Below are 22,727 nucleotides of genomic sequence, written 5' to 3'. Positions count from 1 at the left end.
GGTACAGGGACTCGGCGAGAGGGACCTTAAACAAACCAAGTTCAATTTATAGTTCACATCTTTACTCTTGTCACCAGCTAAGTGACAAGAGTCCCTTTCGTTGAACTTAAATAGTGAAATGGTCAGCTGCCTTAAGCCAAAGTGTACATTGTCCGAAATATTGAATATCCATATTAAAACTTTCCAACAAGTATTTTATTTCCTGAAGAAGTTTAAGTCAATAAGAATAAAACTTTTTGCCCTTAAGAATTATGTAACATTGTTTTGATTTAGCAATACTTATTCTATATACCCTGACGTTATCTTTAAGACATCTCCGATGAGTATTCTGTTCTTAATTATCACTTTTATGATTATCACTTTTGCCAATAAACAATATGAATCTTATTAATACATAAAACTGACATTTGTCATCGAAAGAAATCAAATCTAAAATATTAACGAATATGTAAATTAAAAATAAAAAAATATTTCTTGACTTTGATATTCTAATTTAAACCAATCTTTCATTTAAATGCTAGGAATCTTTCAATTCATTTAATTCGTAATTTATACCCAAATTCCAACCTTAAAATTTACCCAAAGCCCTATCTCGCAGAAATATATGTTACTCATTTTCATCGACTGACCCACATGTGGTGAGACTCAAATAAACTATTGAACTCACAGTTAAAACAAAAGGATCTACTATTGATTATGTACCTTATTTTTTAGATTTATTTCTTACTTTTATAATTAATCGTTATATAATTGATATTGATTGATTATTGTACATGTATAACGTCCTAAAGTAGATATATTATTTATCGGAAGACGACAACAACTGGTCAAAACAACAAACTGTACGTACTAGTGCGACACCTAAAGTCGGATCTTTATTGTGATAGGTCACAGAAGCAACAGTCCGAGTGTAAGCATTCCACCGACTCCGGCATATTATTCTGTATCTGAGTCAACCAGTCATCGCTATATCCCATGCATACCACGTGTTTGGTGGAGATGCAGTGACTACCAGTTTTTAAGTTTTTGTTGTGACTCAGGGATCGAACCCATGACCTTCCGCACTCAAGGCGAGTTAACTACCCAAGGCGGTTCATAAAGCTTTAGGAAATTTAGTGAACACACTGTTGGACAACTACGTCCATCTCCATAGTAACTTCAGACCATTAATCAACGTATGTCGTTCAGCCCCATAGTAACTTGAGACCCTTAATCCACGTATGTCGTTCAGCCCCATAGTAACTTGAGACCCTTAATCCACGCATGTCTAAAGATTTTGATTTATTGGGTTACTGGGAACAAAATATCAAAGACGGAGCTAAAAAACCGTTGATTTGTGAAAAATTACGATAGCTTAGTTCTTGACTCTGACATGAAGGTGCAGAGAAAAAAATATATTAAGTAAGTTGTCAACTTGGTAAAAAGTGCTTGGATACAGTAGCTCGTCTGTTAGAATAAACAAGTTTTATGGTATCCTTGATTTTCCTCTTCATAAAAATCCATCGAAGCATCTTTATCTTTTTAACTTTTAATCAAGGGATGGCTTGGGCCTGGAAAAAAACAACTAAAAAATGGGGAAAGGGATATTAGATAAGACGTGAGGTTTCTCTAAAGTGAAATAAGATGATATAGTAAATTTTTATAAGATTAAAAAGACCAGTAAAATCAATGTGCTGGGTATGGCATATCAGATGTAGTGATCACAGAACTTGCGTTGTGATAGAACATATTAAATAAGGTAAGATTTTATTCCTTAATTTTGTTTTTCTTTCGGAGAGTAAACCGTTCTAATACTTATAAGTAGATTCAATTATAATTTTTCCGACACTGTCAATTTTAGAAGAATGCAAAAGAAACGCACAGTCCGTTGCATTTTTTCTTCCAGAAAGCAATTAATGTAATTTTACAAAGTAAAATGAAATGTTTAAGTGAGATGAATGTTTACATTCAAGGCTTGTTCTTGTGCTGTTCGAAATGTCTTCATCGGCTATGTCCAGGTTGGAGTGTTCCAAACTGGACTCGCTCGAACTAAAAACATAAATCGGAACACAATCTTGCGCCTATGGAGCGAACTCCGACAGACTGATTGTACTTATGGTCGCCCGAGGAGCTGACGACATCGCATAACGCCTCCCGGACAAGATCGCTACATTCGGGTCATGTACGAAATCGAACCGTTGCAGTTACAGTTACTACAGAATACACTCACAAACAGTATGCAACCAAATTCAACACAATGACATTAGACTGAGAAGCCCACGTTTTGGTTCAGTTTTGGCACTGTTACAATCACGAAAGTCTGGTGATGCAACAGACTCAGGAACTGGACACTCTATAACTGACGAAGAATATGGTTCAGTGATGAGCCTCATTTTCTGCTGCAGATCTAGAATTAATTACTCCAACAAGATAATACTAGGCCTACACAGCACGTTTATGTAAAAAAACAGACTACCTTGATCAGAAGAACATCAATGTGTTACCATGACCTTCAAATTCACCGGACCTAATTAAGTCCGAATGAACAAGCTGGATAAACGTGCGTTCATGTACAAACCTCTCCACCTCCTTACCTCAGTAACTCGATAATCTCCCCAATTATTACAACAGAAATGGCGAAAAAAATTCACATAAGAACAGTCAGGATTGAGTACATGCAAAATGTTGGCGGTATCAACTTCTAAGTCACTGGAAGAAGTATTCTTAATTATGATCAACCGATGACTATTTGCTAATAATCAGAAAGAATTTACTTTACTTTTTCTCAATTAAAAAAATCAGGTGAAAATCTATCATTGTGACTGTAAAATCTTCGCCTTTGCTCAGTTACGTTTATTTCTTTTATGTGTTATTTTTGTTATATCATGTTTTTGTGTGCGTGTCTATTTGCCTTGTCTACTCATTTTCTCTGGATTATATTCTTTTCGATTATTGTAAAAACCCTGGTTCCCTTGATTTACCTTCCGGTATGTATGTATTAAAATTGCTTAAAATCCATTATGTGTTTCTAACTTCCCAGAATGTATCTTGACTTCTCAAGGAATTGGGCATTGGAAATAACCCTCCCAGATAATGTCACATACAAACCTACTACTTTTGAAAAAGATGAAATCCTAAATAACCATATTAAGTCCTTCATGTCTTCTCACAACACCGAAGCAAAATGTGAGGACTTGCCTTACTTGTATGGGATTCCCAAACTTCATAAGAATCCATACAAAGAAAGGTATATAGCTGGATCTGCCTGCTCTACGATACACCTTGCAAAGATATTGTCCGCAGTGAAAGATGGACACAAGCTAGTGTACTAGTAGTTACAATAAAACTTACTCGCGTAGAGGCATTAATCATATATGGATGCTTAAACATTCTAAAGAGTTACTTGGAAACCTAAAATCCAGTAGTTTTTCGGAAATAAGTTCTCTTCAAACTTTTGACTTCTCAACACTTTATACTACGTTACCTAATGATAAATTGAGATCTCGTTTAAAATGATTAATTCGTAAATCTTTTGCTAATTCGAGAAACTATGTTATTCTAGGTTATAAATCTACAGATTTCTCCACAACATCTCAAAAAGGGTAAAGTGTACTACTCAGAAAAGCAGGTTTGCAGCATGCTTGATTTTCTTGATAACATATTTGTCACATTTGGAGGCGCTATTTTTCAGCAACAAGTTTGCAATTCAATGGACACTAATTGTGCTCCTCTCCTAACCGACTTGTTTTTGTATTCATACGAGACTGATTTTTTTTTTCAGAATCTCGTAAAGAATAAAAATATAGAATCCTTTAATTTCATATATTGATGAGGTATTGTCCATTTGGTAAATGGTTACTTTCAATGTATTCATCAGAGCTCGAGATAAAGGAAACTACAGAAACAGTCATCTTTTCTTGACCTACATCTCGAATTCGACAACAGTTTTTTTTATGATAAAAGAGACGACTTTAATTTTTAGTTGTAAATTTTCCTTACCTGTGCAGCGATATATATTCATCTCCTGCATATGGTGTTTATATTTCACAATTGATTTGCTACGCTAGATCAAGCACTAACTACTGTGATTTCCTTAAACGTCATAAATATCTGCATAACAGACTTCTGAATCGGGGGTATGAAGGAATGCGTCTCAAAAGGTTTTTTTCAGATATCTGTTCTTGGTTTAAAAATACTCAGTTTCTCCTAAAACAACGAGTAATGATTGCTTTTTGTAAATTATTTTTTTGTGCTGATGTGACTACCGATTTACCGTTTTGACACTCTAGCATGCAAATGTTATTTAATCACCACCGGTGTATTCACGCCGCAATGGAAGAGAGAGGTTTGACGCGCTGTAAAACCTAGATTTGATCCAGTCAGGACCATTGTGGTACCAGCTTCTAGATCCAGTGGTGTAATATATATTTTGTCCGATTTAATTTGGACTTCACTTGATCACGGATCGGGTTTTGGCGTTACCCTTACTTTTTAAAGTGTCTCGTATAGACAAGTTTTTAAGGGTTTGTTTTAGACAGGTTTAATTCACTATGATGTGATTTGGGATTTGGAATTTAGAATTTGGAATATCATATTTCTAATTTCAGTATATATTGAATGAATATCGCGATTTAAAACAACATTTTTTTTGTCAACAAACTGATTTGCATAGTTTGGTTATAGGAACTGTTGCGGCGTCATCCAGTATCATATTTTACTATCATTAATTTTGCGTACGCCTACTTTCAATTGGAGGGATAATGTTCACTGCACGGTCCACAACAATTATATGCTGTAGACGACTTATATGTATTTTATTTAAGTACCATGTGGTGTAAAACTTTGATGTTGGTCCATACAAGGTAACTTGGGAACACGTTAAAACATTTTTAAAGGTATTTTGTCAACTTAGTCCATCCTAGGGAACAGCCACTGAGTAAATAGGATATTGGAAATTATATGTGTGTGAAAAACAAACATGACAGTACAGCTTTGTTAAACTGTCGTTAAGTAATTTATAAGAGCAAAAACTTCGTCATTAGAAACGTACAAGAACTATATTAAAGTTCAGAAAGTAAAATGTCCGACATATTTTTACATCGGCAGTAGAATCGATCAAATCCTCCATGCAAGGTTACGTATGGACAGTAGTTCCTTGAATGCGCATTAATTTACGCCAAACCTTATAAATAACCCATACTGCATATGCGGTCAGTCGGATAAAACGGCACATTGTATGCAGCTATTCGATAAACGAATTTTTTTCCCTTGATCTTCCTATTCCATTAATTTCCAAAATCTTTCTTCATGGGTCAGATGCTCTAACTTTAGACCAAAACATACAACTTTTTACAAATGTGCAAAAGTATGTAACAGACGGGTAAAGATTTGTGAACACCCAAAAACAACCATTGTACCTATAATGCATTTCAATCTTCTGTTATTTTTTTTTCTCTCCATATAACATATTCTACATAAAAACATATTTTAAAAAAACTTGTGAGCGTGCCGAAGTACTCCATGTACGTTAATTCAGCAGGTCGTTGTTTTAAGGAGACTGTCTTTGTATAAGCTCTGCTTGTTTCCGAATCCTTGTCATATAATTATTGTTTTAATTGTATAATTATTGTAATTGTATTATTACTAAATAGATATATTTAAGAGCAAAATTAGTCCTTTTTAAGCTTGAACGGTATTCTAACGTTGCTATTGTTTTATTTCTTGTTACTGGCCGTTGAGCATTACCCCCCCCCCCCCCATTGCCCCTTTATTACGAAAACAAATTATAGCCGTGTTGTGTTATTAAAAACGGTTAACTACATAATCATGTATTGTGTTAGATATCTATCTATCCACCGATAATAATTTAACCATTAATAAGATTATCAAATTATTGAATGATAAAACTAACATGTTACATATACTAAACAAGTAGGATGTTCAGCTTAATACATTTCATATGGTTTAAAAACTAGAAACTGAGTACAACTCTAATTCCAGTTCAGTGAGAATCGGTCATAGTGGATATTTAATCGGTAAACGGTAAGTTCAGTAATTTGACGAATCGACAACATCATAACCTGAAGAGAGACCGTGTACCTTTTAGGAAAATCATAATTACTCTCATGACCACATGTACATACAAAAACCCGTGAGTAGTCTAATACACGACTCAGTATTGGGACTAGTCTTACATTTATTATTTCAATATTACAACGTTCTATATGATTTTTTTTCACTCAATATCGTTGAATTTATCTAGTTTGCGACTATTGTGGATGGATTAAGTGTTGTCCGAATTTGTTTAAAGAAGGCAGAGGAGATTAATGTAATTGAAGACATAATTTTGTCATATTAATCACAGTCCGAAACCAAAATTATCAATTCAGAAGTGTTTATTTGCTTTTAAACTATCAGCATGCCAATGTGGTATGTAATAAAAAGAAACTTGAATTCGTGTCATGTAGAAATCAAATTACTCATGTGCCGAGTCAATCAAGGACTATTGAAAAGGTATTTCATATAACTGGAAAATGCTATAACGAATACTTGCTTACAATGAAAAGAGCAATATTTCCAGCAAAAACATATTTAGGAAATGGAGAACAGTGAACCCATATATATAATCGTCTAAATAATAGTCAGCAATCACTCTTACGGGGTGATGGATCGTTAAAAACGATGCGAAACATAACAATAAATACAATAAACGTCTAAATATGATTAACATCACCAGAAGATGGTAAAATTTAAATTGAATATTTCGGATAACAGATATCCTTCCTCAGCATAAAACTCATAAAACTATATGAGCATAAAACTCACCAAGTTCAAAGGCTCACATAAGCAACTTATGTGAGCCTTTGATAAAGGTACAATCACCCACAGCGTACGCGATTCAGCTTCTGAATCTGTTTTGATCTTGAACTTGGTGAGTTTTATGCTCGTTAAGTTTTGTGAGTTTTATGCTCATATAGTTTTATGAGTTTTATGCTGAGGAAGGATATCTGTTATCCGAAATATTCAATTTAAATTTTACCATCTTCTGGTGATGTTAAACATATTTAGACGTTTATATATATACATATATATACACACACACACACACACACACAACAATAAGTATGGCAAATTTAATAGCTTGGTATCCCATAGCAAACAACCCCTCCTAATTACAAACATGCCCCCTGCATTGATAAACAGATACAGTCCAGAAAAAAGTCCAGTATTACATTAATACATAACACCAGAATGCAAGCTAAATATGCAAAACCCAATACCCTTAGTAATGCTACTGGGAGGTTGGGTAGGAAGCTGACAAGAGCAGCGTGTCGCCATTAACAAATTTTTGCACTAGCAGCGTGGCTCATCAAAACGAGACTGCGGGGTCGTATGGAGGCCCAGCGAAAAACCCCAAAGCATGCGCGGCAAGGTCAAACATTGTGCTAATAAAACAATTTACAAATGAATTCAATGTGGTGCACGCGTCTATGAAGTAAGTAAGAGAAAACCTGTACAAATGTGACAAGGAATGACATCAGCGGTGCAGCTAAGCTGAAGTAGGAAAACTTGACTGACAAAAACATTGGAAGTGCTTCAATATTAACCCTTTGGACGGATTTATATTGATTTTCACTACCGAAGGGTTGATCGGGCTGATTGACGTTGTCTTTGACTATCAGAAAGTTGATATATGGGTGCTGTCATCTATCATTTGAGCCGTTTTGCATATCAATCTTACTTCAAGTCCATGTATGTGTGTTGTCTGTTTACGTCTCCAAATCGATCTTCAAATAAATGTGCGTTCACTCAGCTTACGTCATTTTTTGCAGTCATGCATTTTTTTCTATAAACGTTGAGTCTTTTTGGCTTGCATGGATTTTTTACCACCCAAAGACGGCCTGGCAGCTAATAATTGAGTAATAGACAACGTCTTAACCCCACGCGGACAGAACTAATCAGGATAACAAAGGAGGGCAAAATAATAAGGTTTCTTTTATTAATTACTTTCTAATATAAATCGTGTGTTGATTTCATTAACTGTTTCCAAATATTTTATATATCCAGAAACTTTATGTTTATTTGCTTTTCGACACAGCATGGTGTGCCATTAACCAAATCATGTAGAAATCAAAGTACTCATGTGCCGAGTCAATCAAGATTCAACGACACGCTCTTGCATTTTAACCATTTTCGTTCCTAGGCTTTTCCTCCATTTTGTCAAGGTACATTTTGCGATTTTTATGCAACTGTACTGCTTATGACGTCGACAATATACTAACATCATGTACAGAGGGATACCGTGGTAGGTCAGTCGAATACAGTAAAAATGGGAACGCAAATCGGGCATCATTTGAATTGATTATTCTACAGATGCATATTTGGGATTTGTGTCTAATTTTCAAATTGACTCTCCTTGTAAAACAAAATGAAAAGATCTGCTCACTTCAAAATAATTCATACCTACATAAAATTAACATTCTGAGAAGAATGTACAGTAAAGTGTTACATTTTATCTGAAATCAACAATAAAAACGTTGTGGAGATGAAGTTTTTTTTTGTTGTTCATGGGTTCATGGTTTCACGTATAGAGTAAATCGCCTCTCTTGCAAATCTCGATACAAGTAACTACATATATTTGTTTGTTATGTATTTTCATTTTGATAATCGAAGACAACCATGAAATTTAAGTACATCTTATTTACTTGACTGTGTTTATCAATAAATTTTAGTTAAAATCTTGTTATTAACAAAATAACATAAGTTTCTGGAACCTATTTAGCGTTTAGTGAGACTGATAGTGGACATTGACTATCCAAATCTAGGATAACCACGGGCACTTGTTTCCACTATCAAATATGCTGACCGATGATGATTGGGGTTTTTTACGACCTTGAATACCCATACAATAGTACAATGTTAGAACCAACTAAATAGTGTTGGTAGCGGAGCCAAGCCTTTGGGATACCTAACCGACGAACTGATGTCCTACTAGCGGCTGGGTTATCTCATATTTCGTGTTTATATACCAGTTGGGCTGCATACATGTGTATTTGTTTGTGAGGTAACTTTTTTTTTATTCTGAATAAGTTCTTTTATTGGTAAGGCTATGTTTCATCCAAAATTTTTCAAATACATGTTTACAAGGGTAATCAATGCATACATAAAAGTCAAATAAATAAATATATTAAGCAGTATAACCCACTTGTCCGCTGATCTTTCATTATTACTTACGTAAGACACAGTGCTCACGACAGAGTCTATAAAGGATTAATGGATTTATTGCTTATTTTATTTTTTCTTTATTTTGATAGTAGGACTTTCTGTAATTGGAATATTTATACAAGTACTTAGTTTAATACCAGGGTTTTTACACTTGCATGATATTATAATAACATGCGGAGTTTTGGAAAGGAAGATTTTATTTACGTGGTAATCATACGCATTATTCTGGCTCTAGGCAAACGAGGCTTCTTCATATTTCTTGCAGGTATATTACCAGATGTATTTTTATGTGGAATATGCATTAAAGTATAAGGATAGAAAAAAGAGTGGTCAGTGTAGAATTGTTGCATCGGTGAGCAGCGGGGAATGTTTTTAAGTCGTTAAGTGGCTAAAATTGTTAGCGACTTTTTTTTTTTTTTTTTTTTTTTTCTTTGCACTCGTAATATCATTACTTTATATTTATATTCGCCTATGATTTGCATAATTAAATAATTAAATATTTATACTCCACATAATGCTTCTAACTTCATACGAGATAAAAAAAAAATGTACCTCTTAAATATCATACACGTGTGTTCGACGTATCTTTCTTGCTTGAGAACAGAAAGTTTACATGAAATGATCAGTTAGTCAGTTTCCAGATTCAGGCACAGGGGCTCGTTAAACAACTATATAGATCATATATATTAGCACGGCCCGATATCTATGAATTATCATTACCAGTTGTTTAATCTGGTTCCTAATCGGGTTCCCTGTATCATAAGCGACCCAAAGATCGCTACAACGTACCTCTTTTAAAACAAAGACTGAAGTCTTCAAAGTCGCTAATCGTCAAATATTATCTGTCACTGATTCAACATCCGAAATGGCACGAATGCGATATGCTGTAAAATAATCTATAACACAGAGGAAATATGTACTAAACATAGGGGTATAGGGAAAATATGTTAGTAATTTACCCTCAAAGTTGATGATCCGATGTGGCAACGTTTTACATGTATAACTTTAATTTGTTCCAACACCCACGTGTACTCGGTTATTATTGAATTAGGATACTATAGTTTCTAAAAAGTTGTACAACAACAAAAACTAGAGTGAAGAAAAGAAATCCTAAAATTTTCGAGGGCCTTTATTACCCATTGGAGAATAAGTAAACGCCAATATTATATACCCTAGGCTCGAACTACATCACACTCGAAAGGTGGTACCTGACAGCGTCGAGTATCATAAGTGGTTCTTCAAAAAGTTATTCACTAGTTTTATTCTTTGTATGAATAAATATTTCTATGGCATAGGAAGGTGGCACGCAATAGCAACTTAATTCATTTGTTAATCGAAGTTATTTTTAAACAGCATCATTATTATCTTGTCCACCGTAATCAATGAGTGATGATGATAGTTATTTTCTTGTCCACCGATATCATTTAGTGATGAGTACGGTTATTTGATTGTCCATCGATATCAGAGAGCGGTGAAGATCATTATGTTCTTGATAACCGATATCAGTGAGTGGAGAGATAACTATTTTCTTGTCAACCAATATCAGTGAGTGATGAGTAATTATTTTCTTGATAACTGATATCATTGAGTGGTCAACTGATATCAATGATAAAGGGAATGATTTTCTTGTCCACCGATATAAAGGATAAAGAGAATAATTCTGTTCTTCATCGGTATCAGTGAGAGATAATTGTATCCTTGTTCACCGATATCAGTGAGTTATTATTTCCTTGTCCACCCATATCAGTGAGTGGTAACTATTTCCTTGTTCACCGATATCAGTGAATGATAATTACTTCCTTGTCCATCGATATCAATGAGTGAGGAAAGATTGTACTCGTCCTTAATTGTTTCTACGACTTGAAATTAAATAGTTTCTCGAAAATTAAATGAACTATGTTTACATTAACAATAACGCAGTCACTATATTTGGGTAGAAGGTGACGTCTTGATTGATTATTAACTTTCTTTGTGGTTGTATTGTTTTTGGGTTAAGTCTCTATCTTTTTAGTGTGTGTGTTTTTTTTACCTCCGATTTTTTGCATTGCTGTACGTTTTCGTATTATTTTGTTAGTACTAAAACTGATAAAAGTTGGGCAACGTAACGAGTAGTTTATTATGTACTTTATTGTGACATAAGAATTGCAATGAAGTACCATTAAAAAATTCACGATGTACGCCTACCATTTAAAGTACAGGGTGGCTATAGACCAATACATGTAATTAATACTATCCTCTTCTCTACTTACACAAATACTAGTATTTGCTTAGTCATCTATAATCCTTGCGGCCACGAACTCCAGCTGGTGAAGAATTTTATGTAAGAAAGTAACAAGATATGGTCAAAAATTTATTTAGTTGACCTAATTGAACAGTGAAATAGGCCCATTAAATTATCTAAATTGGAATAGTTCTGAAATAGGACCGTTTTAATTTAAACGTTGAGTGTGGAATTACGTCACTGGAAACAAATACAATGAAAACAAAGTCATATTTAAATTCCGTATGTAAATATAAAGTCTTTACGCATTCAACTGAAAACTGTCCGATATGGGTGCTTTATGGTTTTGAATTTAAACTCATTCATTCTTATGCTTAATGTTTTGTAGATTTGGACTCGCTCTACGTGTAGGATGTCAAAATGTGAGGATCTGAAACAGGAATTCCGATGTCGGTCATTTTGTTTACAACATTCCTCCCCTGGAATCTTTGTACTTTCTGAGGTATGTCAAATTTTCTGTTTTGTTATTATAGATATTTTCTGTATAAACCAGATCTAAACTTGTTTTGCTTAAATTCATCATATTGTTAAACAAGATGTACATGGATATTACTATTAGACACATAGATTTCTCAGTTTCTTTGATTCTAGAATAATTATTGTCATAATTACATGGATGAAACTGGCTTCAGTGTTTAAACTAAAATGTAACCATACAGTTGAATCTATAGACAACATTTTCATTGGTTAAAGATCTTATGCTATCTTCAAGTTTTATCAGCAATATCTTAGTATTTTATATATATATATATATATATATATATATATATATATATATATATATATATATATATATAGATAGATAGATAGATAGATAGATAGATAGATAGATAGATATATATATATATATATATATATATATATATATATATATATATATATATATATATATATATATATAAAACCCACAATTAAGTGATTGCTTTTATTTTATCAATTGACAAAAACCATTGTATGATTCATATTTTTCTTTTCTTTAAAATGCTGAAAAACGGCATTCCAGTTCCAGATGTTCGTCATCGATGTAGTTGTAGGCAGCTCGAAATAAATTGTAGATTTTTTGGTTGCAAGCGTGTTAGTTCTGCCACTATCATCGTACATGTATATATTCCATTAACATTCAAAGAGCGAGAAAAAAAGTGTTAAAAGAAACCGACTCATTAAGATTTTCATCAAACTTGAGGTCGTTTTCCAAAATTAAAGTACTTCACTAAACAGAATGATACATTTTGTCATTCTAACTTTAAAGTAATAAGATGTGTTTCATCAATCGAGTTCAATGTTCAGCTCCCGAAATGTGTAATGTTTTCATATATTTTTTTTAAGTATAATTGTATTACATATTAAGATTAAATGATATAATAACAAAAACAATGGACATTATTTGTATCTATATATATATTTTTTTTACATTCATGCACTTACTTCATATGTAGGTAAGTTTTTAATTCGATTTGCTTATAAAAACTGCCCTTTGGGACTCTGGTTTTGAAGCGCATTTGAGTTGAGTTGTTATAATATTTGTTATACCATTACAATCAAAATAAAATAAGCTCATAATGTTGGCATCTCTCTATGTCAGAATGTAAGCATCTCTCTCTCAGAATGTAGACATCTCTCTCTCAGAATGCAGGCATCTCTCTCTCAGAATGTAAGCATCTCTCTCTCAGAATGCAGGCATCTCTCATTCAGAATGTAGGCATCTCTCTCTCAGAATGTAAGCATCTCTCTCTCAGAATGTAGGCATCTCTCATTCAGAATGTAGGCATCTCTCTCTCAGAATGTAAGCATCTCTCTCTCAGAATGTAGGCATCTCTCTCTTTTAACTCTACTGTACCAAGACTTCATCACAAATTTTTACTTTCCATAACTAAATACGTAGCTTGTAAAAATGTAGCGTCCCTATAAATATGTATTAACAAAAGAAGAGCAATAAATATTACTGCTATTTCTGTTGTAATATGATCTGTTTCAGATTGCAGTCTTATTGTATTAACTGCATTGTACATAAATATGTCATTTTTTTATTTTTAATTTTGCAATATGATTCGACTAAAATATCGGAAACATATAGCATGTGGCTAATATAAATTTTATTTCTATTACTGTGTATAGTAAACAGATGAATATTATGTTTTTTATCATTGGATCTTTTGTTCATAATTTTAAAAAATAATAAATCGAGAAACAGTAGCTCTTCCCCCATTCCTCATTTCACAGTATATTTTTTATTATATAAGTTGAGTGCAAAAACGGTTATTCGAAAATGGGAATAATCCAACTGTGATTAAATTGAAATATTGCATTCTTGGTAACTGCTAACTAATCACAGGTTACCTTACTATCAAAATATAATAAAAGACTGAAGTCTTCAAAGTCGCTAATCGTCATATTCTATGCCACTGATTTTGGCTTGCTTTCAACATCCGAAAATGCACGAATACGATATGCTCTAAAATCGGGGACTTCCGCTAGAATGTTGGTTTCCTTGATATGATTATTTTTTCATAACCCTGATTACCCGAATGTTTCTCAACCTATATAGTCAATTGTAATGAGCCCCTGTCTGAATCGAAAACTGGGTAATATTCAATGATAACCGATTATTTCATCTTTTTTATGTAAACTTCCCGTTCTCGTTCAAGCAAAAAACACACGTAAAACACGTGTATGATATTTAAGAGGTTCATTTTGACCTCGTAAGAAGCTAGAATTGACGGTTTTACGGCACCGATCAGCAGCATTATATGATGTAGTAATATACAATTATGCACATAGTATACGAATGAAAAGTACTGAAATTACGAGTGCAAAAAGTACCAGTAACCAGTATTCAATGGCTACATTTAAATTGGTAAATGAACTGCTATGACCAACATACCGTTAGTCAAATAAATCGTACAATTATGCTATATTGATTGGCTTGATTATGTACATTTCTTTTTGTTTGGACTTGAAAATTATGCTGTGTATGATAATCGGAAAAAATAAACTGTCCATCAGAATGGCAAAAGGGTGCTAATTCAAGAATAAATAAACCAACTACATGTATAAATTTACCATATATAGTTAAATATATCCATTAAACGCTAAAACAACTATTTTTTATTTGAAATTTCACTTACGCTTATTTGGATTAAACCTTATTTTCCATGCGACGCTTAAACTAAAGAGTGATGAACCTACTGCAATCCTCGGTTTCATATTCAACCTTTTAAGGTTAGTCACCGTAATAAATAAATTAAGACAATTAAGGTGGTTTTATATTAGAAAAAATAAACAAAAAAACTACATATTTTTAATATAAAAATTTACATAATACATGTATGTAAATCTATAATACGTGTCACAGTGGTTGTACCCCAATAGTTAAATGATAAAATAAAAGACAGTCAGCCTTATCCGTGTTAACCTTAAGCCCTGCTCTTATGAAACATTTAACACGACAGCCACCATATTTCACACAACGATAATGTTCAAAGCACTACTTTGTAATACATTTTTTTTTATTAAAATCTGATTTAAATGGAGATTAGGTTTTAAGTTTACTTTAATTAGAATTCAACTGATATGATCTTAAAAAATCTAATTGGATTATATTAAAACTTTAAAACTACACCAAACATGATTGCAAGTTAATCGTATACATGGCGCCATGACATTGAACACAAGCATAACAAACGTTTTTGAAAATAAATGCTCACAAAACAAGCAACAAGAATTTGAACGATAACGGGGAAGCTTGGACTATGTTCTGCGATTGGGTCGAAATCGTTTTCAGCTTTTCTTTTTGCAATACAGTCAAGAATTAGAGGTAGCCCAGAGATTCTAGTATATGACCGATAAAGATCTACTGCTATTGAAATATCGAAGTTCCTGTTGATGCCTAGTTAAACCAGTTTTTACATACGAGTTTCTAATGAGAAGTAACAATGGTAAAATTGAGCTGGACTTTTTGTCTTGTTTGACATTATTTTATGTTTGAAGCCACTTTTAAGGATTACATCACGGGTTTTTAGACTACTATAAAAAAAACCTTTATCACATGTATTTTATTATTTAGTCTGGAAGGTAATAGGTTTTAATTATAAAGTATTAAGGGGTTGCCTGTACATAACCTTTTTCTGTACTATTTAATAATTCACAAAAAGAGTCAAAACAAGCTTTTTTCAGTACCCGACCTTAAGTTTATGGAGAAAAGGTCAGTAAAGTGTAGTATTATGACTATTATCTCTTTACAAGACAGTACGTACATATACTTAACTTATATAATCATTTTATGTACGGTACGTTTTTTTACATGTGCATTACAGTAACCAACTCGTTCACAGAGACATCAAGTTCCTGTTAGTATTTCACCACTTGACATGCTTTGTAGATAACCTTGAGACTGTATGTTAATCAAAGTTTTCGAGTGGTTTATGGATGCAAATTTGAACCCACTGGGTAACGACATGCATGTAATCGTTTTACAGTACCCTAAATCTGTACATGTTAGTCTGCTTAAGCGGTCTTTAACTGCCCAACAACAAATATTGTTGATCCTTTCTATGTGTTTATCTCATGGTTTTATGTCCTCATTTACTTCATAAATGACCTCTACGTGTCCCTCCTCTGAACCGAATACATATAAAGCATGTTGATGTCTCCTTTTTACTCTTTTTATCGAGTCAAAGTTGATTCACGTTATCTTAATCTCTCAAACTGAAGTTCTTAATCATAAAAACTAACTTATCAAGATTTAAAACATTCTTGAAAACGGTCAGAAAATACACAGAAATAATAATCGAAATCTAGAAAATCTAAAAGTACAATAAATTAAATTAAACGATGAATCAAAACAAAAAAATGTAAATTTTAGACTAGGTGCCACGGTTGAGTTATATCTGTCTTCCCGATCCTTCAGCAATAAAAAGAACAACCTACACAAAGAAATTATGGTATGGCGGAATAAGTTATAGCATGGTACACGTCGGCAGCCATAGAACGCCTGTAGTCTTGGATTCTGTCTAGAAATTAATTTGCCCATCCCCAAAAGCTTATTTGTAAAATGTTTTGCACTCTCGAATAAATCGAACGATTTTTTTAATTTGAAATATGAAAACTTCAAACACAGAATCTGCAGCTGATTGAATGTTGAAATGAATATAAAATGGAAAACTCATGTGGTACGAAATAAGAACTAAAACTGAATTCTTTTGTTACACTAGTATAGAGTTTAGAAGTTGTCGATTTCCAACATTCTACAAATTAACCTCTTTTTCTTAACTTTTTTCTGAATTTAACACACTACGACTTAGGATTTCGATTCAGGTATTGTGTTAATTATTTAGCTAAAATAAATTCAACTCGTTAAGGCCATGAAAGGTCATCTCAAAGGAAAGTTCGTACGCATTTGGTAGTTTCAAGACACGTGTACACAATTCTTTCAAGTAGATACCTTTTTTAAACCCCCATATGTGGAATATTTTTACTTAGTATATATAAAAGTCAATATAACATCTAAAGGGTTTCTCCTATAATTTATGCGTAACCCTAGTAGGTACACTGACAACGGTACTTTATCTTCAAACTATATTTAAAAAGGATATTTTTTCATAAGGTCGAAACTTCGAAACTTCGAGAGTCTGTTTTCGGATTTACAATACCAGTGGGCGTAATAATATAGTGTATTCAATGTTGGAACTATCACTTTGGTACATGTACCTGCATATATATATATATGAGGCAAGCCAGTTTTAACAAATAACATTAAAATGTCCCTTTTAATCAACTTTATTGTCAAGCACCTGTTTGTTTGTAATAAACATATCTTTAGAATTAAATTATACGATAAAAAATTCTGTTGTAAATGCACCTTAAGGTACCACCCAGTAAACAAAGTGTTAATGATAAATCTAATGAAATTTTGTAGGTATCCTTGTTCAATCATCTTTTTAAATATTACAGTTATCACACAACTAAAACATTTTAAAAGGTAATAGTAACACTTCTTAAATGTATAAGGATGATGATAAAATATTGAGATTGTGTTAAACTGATGTTGCAGTGATACAAAATTCGTGTTGACGATTATGATGATGGATTTCTTTGATAAATCGTGATTTTGTGATTGCTAAATAGCCAGCTTGAACGTATAGTACTAAACATACTATATGTCTTACCTGTATGTAAATTAGATATTTTTTTTTCGATATCTTTTAATTCTAAAAAACACATGAAATTTAATATCTAAATAATTGTGGTTATTGTACACACACTCAGACTGTAGAATTGGTATAAGTACTCACCCTAAGGGTTGAGACAGACCGATATTCAAAATTATATTTAGATTATGTTAGTATTGTTCATTACTTAAAGTTGAGGATGAAAAACACTTTATAATTGAATGCCCATTATATGAGCTAATTATGACTAACCATGGAAATTTTCAGAAATTTTGATATCAATTTCAAATTCTATTGGAATTATTTGTAACTTCTATAAAATGGGGATAAAATAATAGCTTATGGGTTAGAATTAAAAAGATCCTCAGATATAGTTGTGCTAAATAGCTCACTTATATCACTTTTATATATAAGATCAAAATTCTGCGTGACCAGTCCCTATATTTATGATCAAATACACTGGCTCTGTCCCAGCTCATAATTGTTGTTATTTGATGTCATTTATCTATCACACTGCGTCCATATCTCTTAAGCAGTAAAGTCAATTCCATGCTCTTTCAAAGGAACTTATAATGAATAAATCTTATCATAGTCTAGAATCTCCGCGTAGCGGTGGACGTTCGTTAACTGTTGTCTTAAGATTGAATTGGAGACAAGCCAATTTAAATTCTCAAGACAATACAAGACAATACTTTATTTGATAAACCTCAGACACACAGGTGTACAAGAGGACATATACACACATTCAAACATAGTCACAACAAACAACTATTTTATAAACTACACTCAATATATTCACAATTGTTACAAATACATAAAATTACATCACATAAAAGTTTGAAATCTTTTGATGAAATGAGCGAGGTCTTTGTACACTTTAGTATGACATAGTTAATAAATTGATAAATTTGTGTTCAGTTGGATATTGTAAAAAGTAACTAGGTATATATTTTTGCTTAAGTTCTACAATTTCTCTTTTCTGACAAATGAACAGGTAATGAAATTCATCGCCTGTTCCATTTCTACATAATTGGCATGTTCGTTCATCTCGTAGGATTCCTGACCATCTCCCGGTTTCAATAGGGATTTTCAGATTTGAGCATCGGAATATAGAGATAAACAGTCTATCTGCTTGTCGTAAACGGAAATTTATCAAATCAAATCAAGATCATAGTCTTAATTTCTGATTAAGGACCCTCAAGTGGCAATAACAAATACGACATAAATGATTGAAATAATTATAGACATAATAGAACATTCAAATACGTCATATAATTATAACCATCAAATGAAGGCTCTGACGTTACAGTACCCATATATAGTTACACGTGCTAAAATGAGTCTGCATATGAACACCAATTAATAACTATAGCATACATGGATTTCCAGCAGATTGTTTTAATTGTACGTAGGTTGGATGGGTTGTAATTGCGAGAGTTAAATCAAAAGCTGATACTGACAAACATGGAAATGACTTACTCCTCAGAGTTAACTAATACTGACAAACATGGAAATGACTTGCTCCTCAGAGTTACCTTATACTGACAAACATGGAAATGACTTGCTCCTCAGAGTTACCTTATACTGACAAACATGGAAATGACTTGCTTCTCAGAGTTAACTAATACTGACAAACATGGAAATGACTTACTCCTCAGAGCTGATACTGACAAACATGGAAATGACTTGCTCCTCAGAGTGAACTAATACTGACAAACATGGAAATGACTTGCTCCTCAGAGTGAACTAATACTGACAAACATGGAAATGACTTGCTCCTCAGAGTGAGCTAATACTGACAAACATGGAAATGACTTGCTCCTCAGAGTTACCTAATACTGACAAACATGGAAATGACTTGCTTCTCAGAGTTAACTAATACTGACAAACATGGAAATGACTTCCTCCTCAGATTTAATTAGAAAACAATCAGAATAATCTCTAATAAAGAGACAACTAAACACGTCAAAAAATAAGACCAGTCTGATACAAATACTAGCGGACTCAATTAAAATTGTTACCGTCGAACCCCAAAAGAATGATGAAATGTGATAATTTAAAATTCTCCATAAAGTGATGGATACCAGGCTGACTGTCGAGGGAAAACGCTAAATAAATCCTCGACGTTTTCAAAAAAATAAGTACACGCAATAAATGTGTTATATTTCAGTGTGGACCAAGGTTACTTTACCCAGTATGGACGGGTGTTTGGTTGATGTACCACATAGCATGGTTCTGTTATGACTTTTATAATGGCTTTAAAGGTGACAATAATGGTGATCCATACTATTTAATTTATCTAACAAACTGGGGATATGTTGTGCTTGGGACGTATAATTTGGTAGACTTCATCGTTACGTTGTATGTTCACTGTAGGAGAAGCGATCTGATTCATGGATCTCAGAAGTCAGGTAATATCAGAAACTTATAATCATATGTATTTATAGTCATGTTCAATTCATTATGTATTTATCATGCCGATTTGACTCTAGAAACTCTCCAGCGTCTCAACAAAACATTGTAAAAGGCAAGCTTTAAGAAAAGGGAAATATTTTAAAAACCGCATTATATGGAAAAGTATAGACTACTCATAACAGAAAAAACAGTAGCGTTTCTAATATTGTTTGCCGGAAGTTTGCAACCAGTTTATATATTTATGAAAGGTTTTATTAGATTTGCCATCTTAATAGTTCATCCAATATTGTAGATGATGACGAGGATAAAATGCCTTGGTATATCAAGTTTCTCTGGATTATGTTTGAGATAACCAATCCAATATGTTTGCTAATCACTATAGCTTATTACGGTCTTCTTACACCGAGTACGTATACCCAAATTAATGGAATATATTTAAGTTTTACCAATATCTTAGTTAATTTTGTAAATGTTGCGTCACTTTATTTATATCATTATTTTTTAAGACGCTCTTTAATGCACGTGAGTTCGTCGTTGAGTACATGTAGCTCTTCCACTAAATTTGGTTGACGGTTATCTTGTCTCTATCAGTAAGGGCAATTTTATCTGTATTCAATATTAAGGACGAGATTTATTTCCATTATTTGTTACTTCTCATTTTCTTTCATTTCAGATAACTCGCCGTCTAGTGTTGAGAAACATGCCATAAATTCTGTTTATATTTTGCTTAATCTGTTCGTCTGTGCCAAAACTGTACGACTTTTGCATGTAATATATCCAGTTATATTTGGGATAACTTATATCGTGTTTTCTGTGATCTATCAGGTTGCAGGCAATGGTAGTGCAATTTATCCTGTTTTGGACTGGGACAAAGCAGGATCTACAATTATATATGTGGTTATCTTAGTTCTAATTGGTGTTCCAATAGTACAAGTAGTTTTATTCGCCTTATGCAAGCTACGCATTTTTGTGCATGACAAATGCTGTGAACACAGAGCTGTTCGTGAACAAACTGAGAGAACCGCTTTTACTGTTAAAAAATCTAATGAAAATGGTACAACTTCATACATGTAATAGGTTCTTAAAGGTTTTACTCCTGTCTATACAAAGAGCTAACTGTCTGCGCATGCATTAATTTCAGAGCATTTTTCTGTTGCTTACATACTGTATTTTTTTATTAAATTATTTTATTTTTTTAAGATTTTGTGACTTCTTTTCGGAAAAACCAGGGTTAATCTGCTATAAAATAAAATTGGATCTTAACAGAAACAAAGCCTGACAATGACATCCTTTCTGTGATAGCCATGTTCCCATTAAATTACTTCAGATTCTTCGGCCTGACAAAGGCTGGGTGACTGAAGTAGGGAAATTGTTGAACGGAACAAAGTCAGGAAGGATGTACATATAGTGACACCATTCCTAACCCTCTATACTACATATTAATAATATAACCCTGATGTATTATCCCTATGCCTACTTCAGTCATATCCAGAATATACCCCTCATTACCTCACACTCTTCGTATCTCAACGCAGAATTGCCTATTTCCCAATGCCAATTACAATTCCCAGCCCAACATTTCTCATTGTGTATTCAGTTACAAATTACCATTCATTGCAGCCCATTCCTCAATTATTATCCCCTAAATTGTTCCAAACTTCTCATTCCAACTAATCATTCCTTTCCCCAAGTCTTCGTTTTTGCGTTGCCTTTAAAGTATTTCAACCCCCCACGTTGTCACTTCCTATTCCCTGTTTATTCGTTCCCATTGAATTGTCCCTGCCACTTAGTCATCATTGACTTTAGCCTGGATTGAATGAAGACAATATTTTGATTTATATATGATATTCTGGCTGACGCGAAAATAAGCATTACAAAAATAACACATATGCAATACACAGTGCACGAAATGACAATATAAGAAAATGCTATATACACGATATGAATTATAACAAACAGAAATGGCAACTTGATGGTCGGCCTAAAATTTAGAAAAAATCGTTCGAAAAGCCCGCCAAACAAAGAACAAATAAGCAATAATACAACTTAATACGAAGGCCCAAAGGACGTACTACTCCTTTAGACACTGCTGCAAGCCAACGGAATACTTAAGGAATAGATACTTCCTTCAAGATCGGAACCCTAAAAGGTTAAACTACTCCTTTTCAAAGGCTACACCTTCAACTGGCAAAACCGAAAGATCAAAATAGAACACAGCCACCTTTTAATTCCAATTTATTATCTTGGTCAAATGACGTGAACTGCAACTACATCAGGTAGGCATCCAATCGCCATGAAGTTTTATTAGCTCTGAGGGTACTTCCGAGCGAAAGCTAAATTAGCAACAAATTACAAAAGAGCAAAAAGGCCCTTCAAAGTACTTTGAGATTTTTTTTCTTGCACCGTGAGGGAACGTGGGTGTTGAAAATAATTGTATATCTTCCCTTAAAGCTTATAGTACTTGATCTGAAACATTGAAACAACGAGACACAAAAGTAAGTCAATTCCAATGTAACATCCGCAGCATTCAATTCGGTAAGACGAAACGACTGGTCTTGCACATCACATAAAACGGAGACTGAAATTTTGAGTCCAAATGCCACCTAGACAAATAACCTGGGACTCTGTTTTCGCAGCCACGAATATGAACAGCACGAATT

General features: G+C 33.2%; 1 protein-coding gene across 1 annotated transcript; it reads left to right on the top strand.

The window, feature by feature from the left end:
• The first annotated feature begins 5,882 nt into the window (after positions 1-5,882).
• On the top strand, positions 5,883-21,266 carry LOC148629660 (protein rolling stone-like). Its single transcript, XM_088555071.1, has 5 exons — positions 5,883-6,021; positions 11,814-11,927; positions 19,823-20,063; positions 20,360-20,473; positions 20,741-21,266. Exons 2-5 carry the CDS (start codon positions 11,838-11,840, stop codon positions 21,139-21,141), a joined length of 846 nt encoding a protein of 281 aa, XP_088411197.1. The 5' UTR covers positions 5,883-6,021; positions 11,814-11,837; the 3' UTR covers positions 21,142-21,266.
• Positions 21,267-22,727: the final 1,461 nt, after the last annotated feature.

This window comes from Perna viridis, chromosome 1 (genome assembly GCF_037379345.1).
Source record: "Perna viridis isolate PV_CMFRI_1.1 ecotype Kerala chromosome 1, ASM3737934v1, whole genome shotgun sequence".
NCBI lineage: Eukaryota > Metazoa > Mollusca > Bivalvia > Mytilida > Mytilidae > Perna > Perna viridis.
Note: the sequence above shows the minus strand (reverse complement) of the source record. Positions and strands in the feature narration are given on the sequence as shown.

Coding starts and splice junctions, on each gene's coding strand:
- LOC148629660 (XM_088555071.1), top strand. CDS start 11,838: ATGTCAAAATGTGAGGATCTGAAACAGGAATTCCGATGTCGGTCATTT. Junction 11,928..19,822: donor GAATCTTTGTACTTTCTGAG/GTATGTCAAATT, acceptor GTTATATTTCAG/TGTGGACCAAGGTTACTTTA. Junction 20,474..20,740: donor TTACGGTCTTCTTACACCGA/GTACGTATACCC, acceptor CTTTCATTTCAG/ATAACTCGCCGTCTAGTGTT.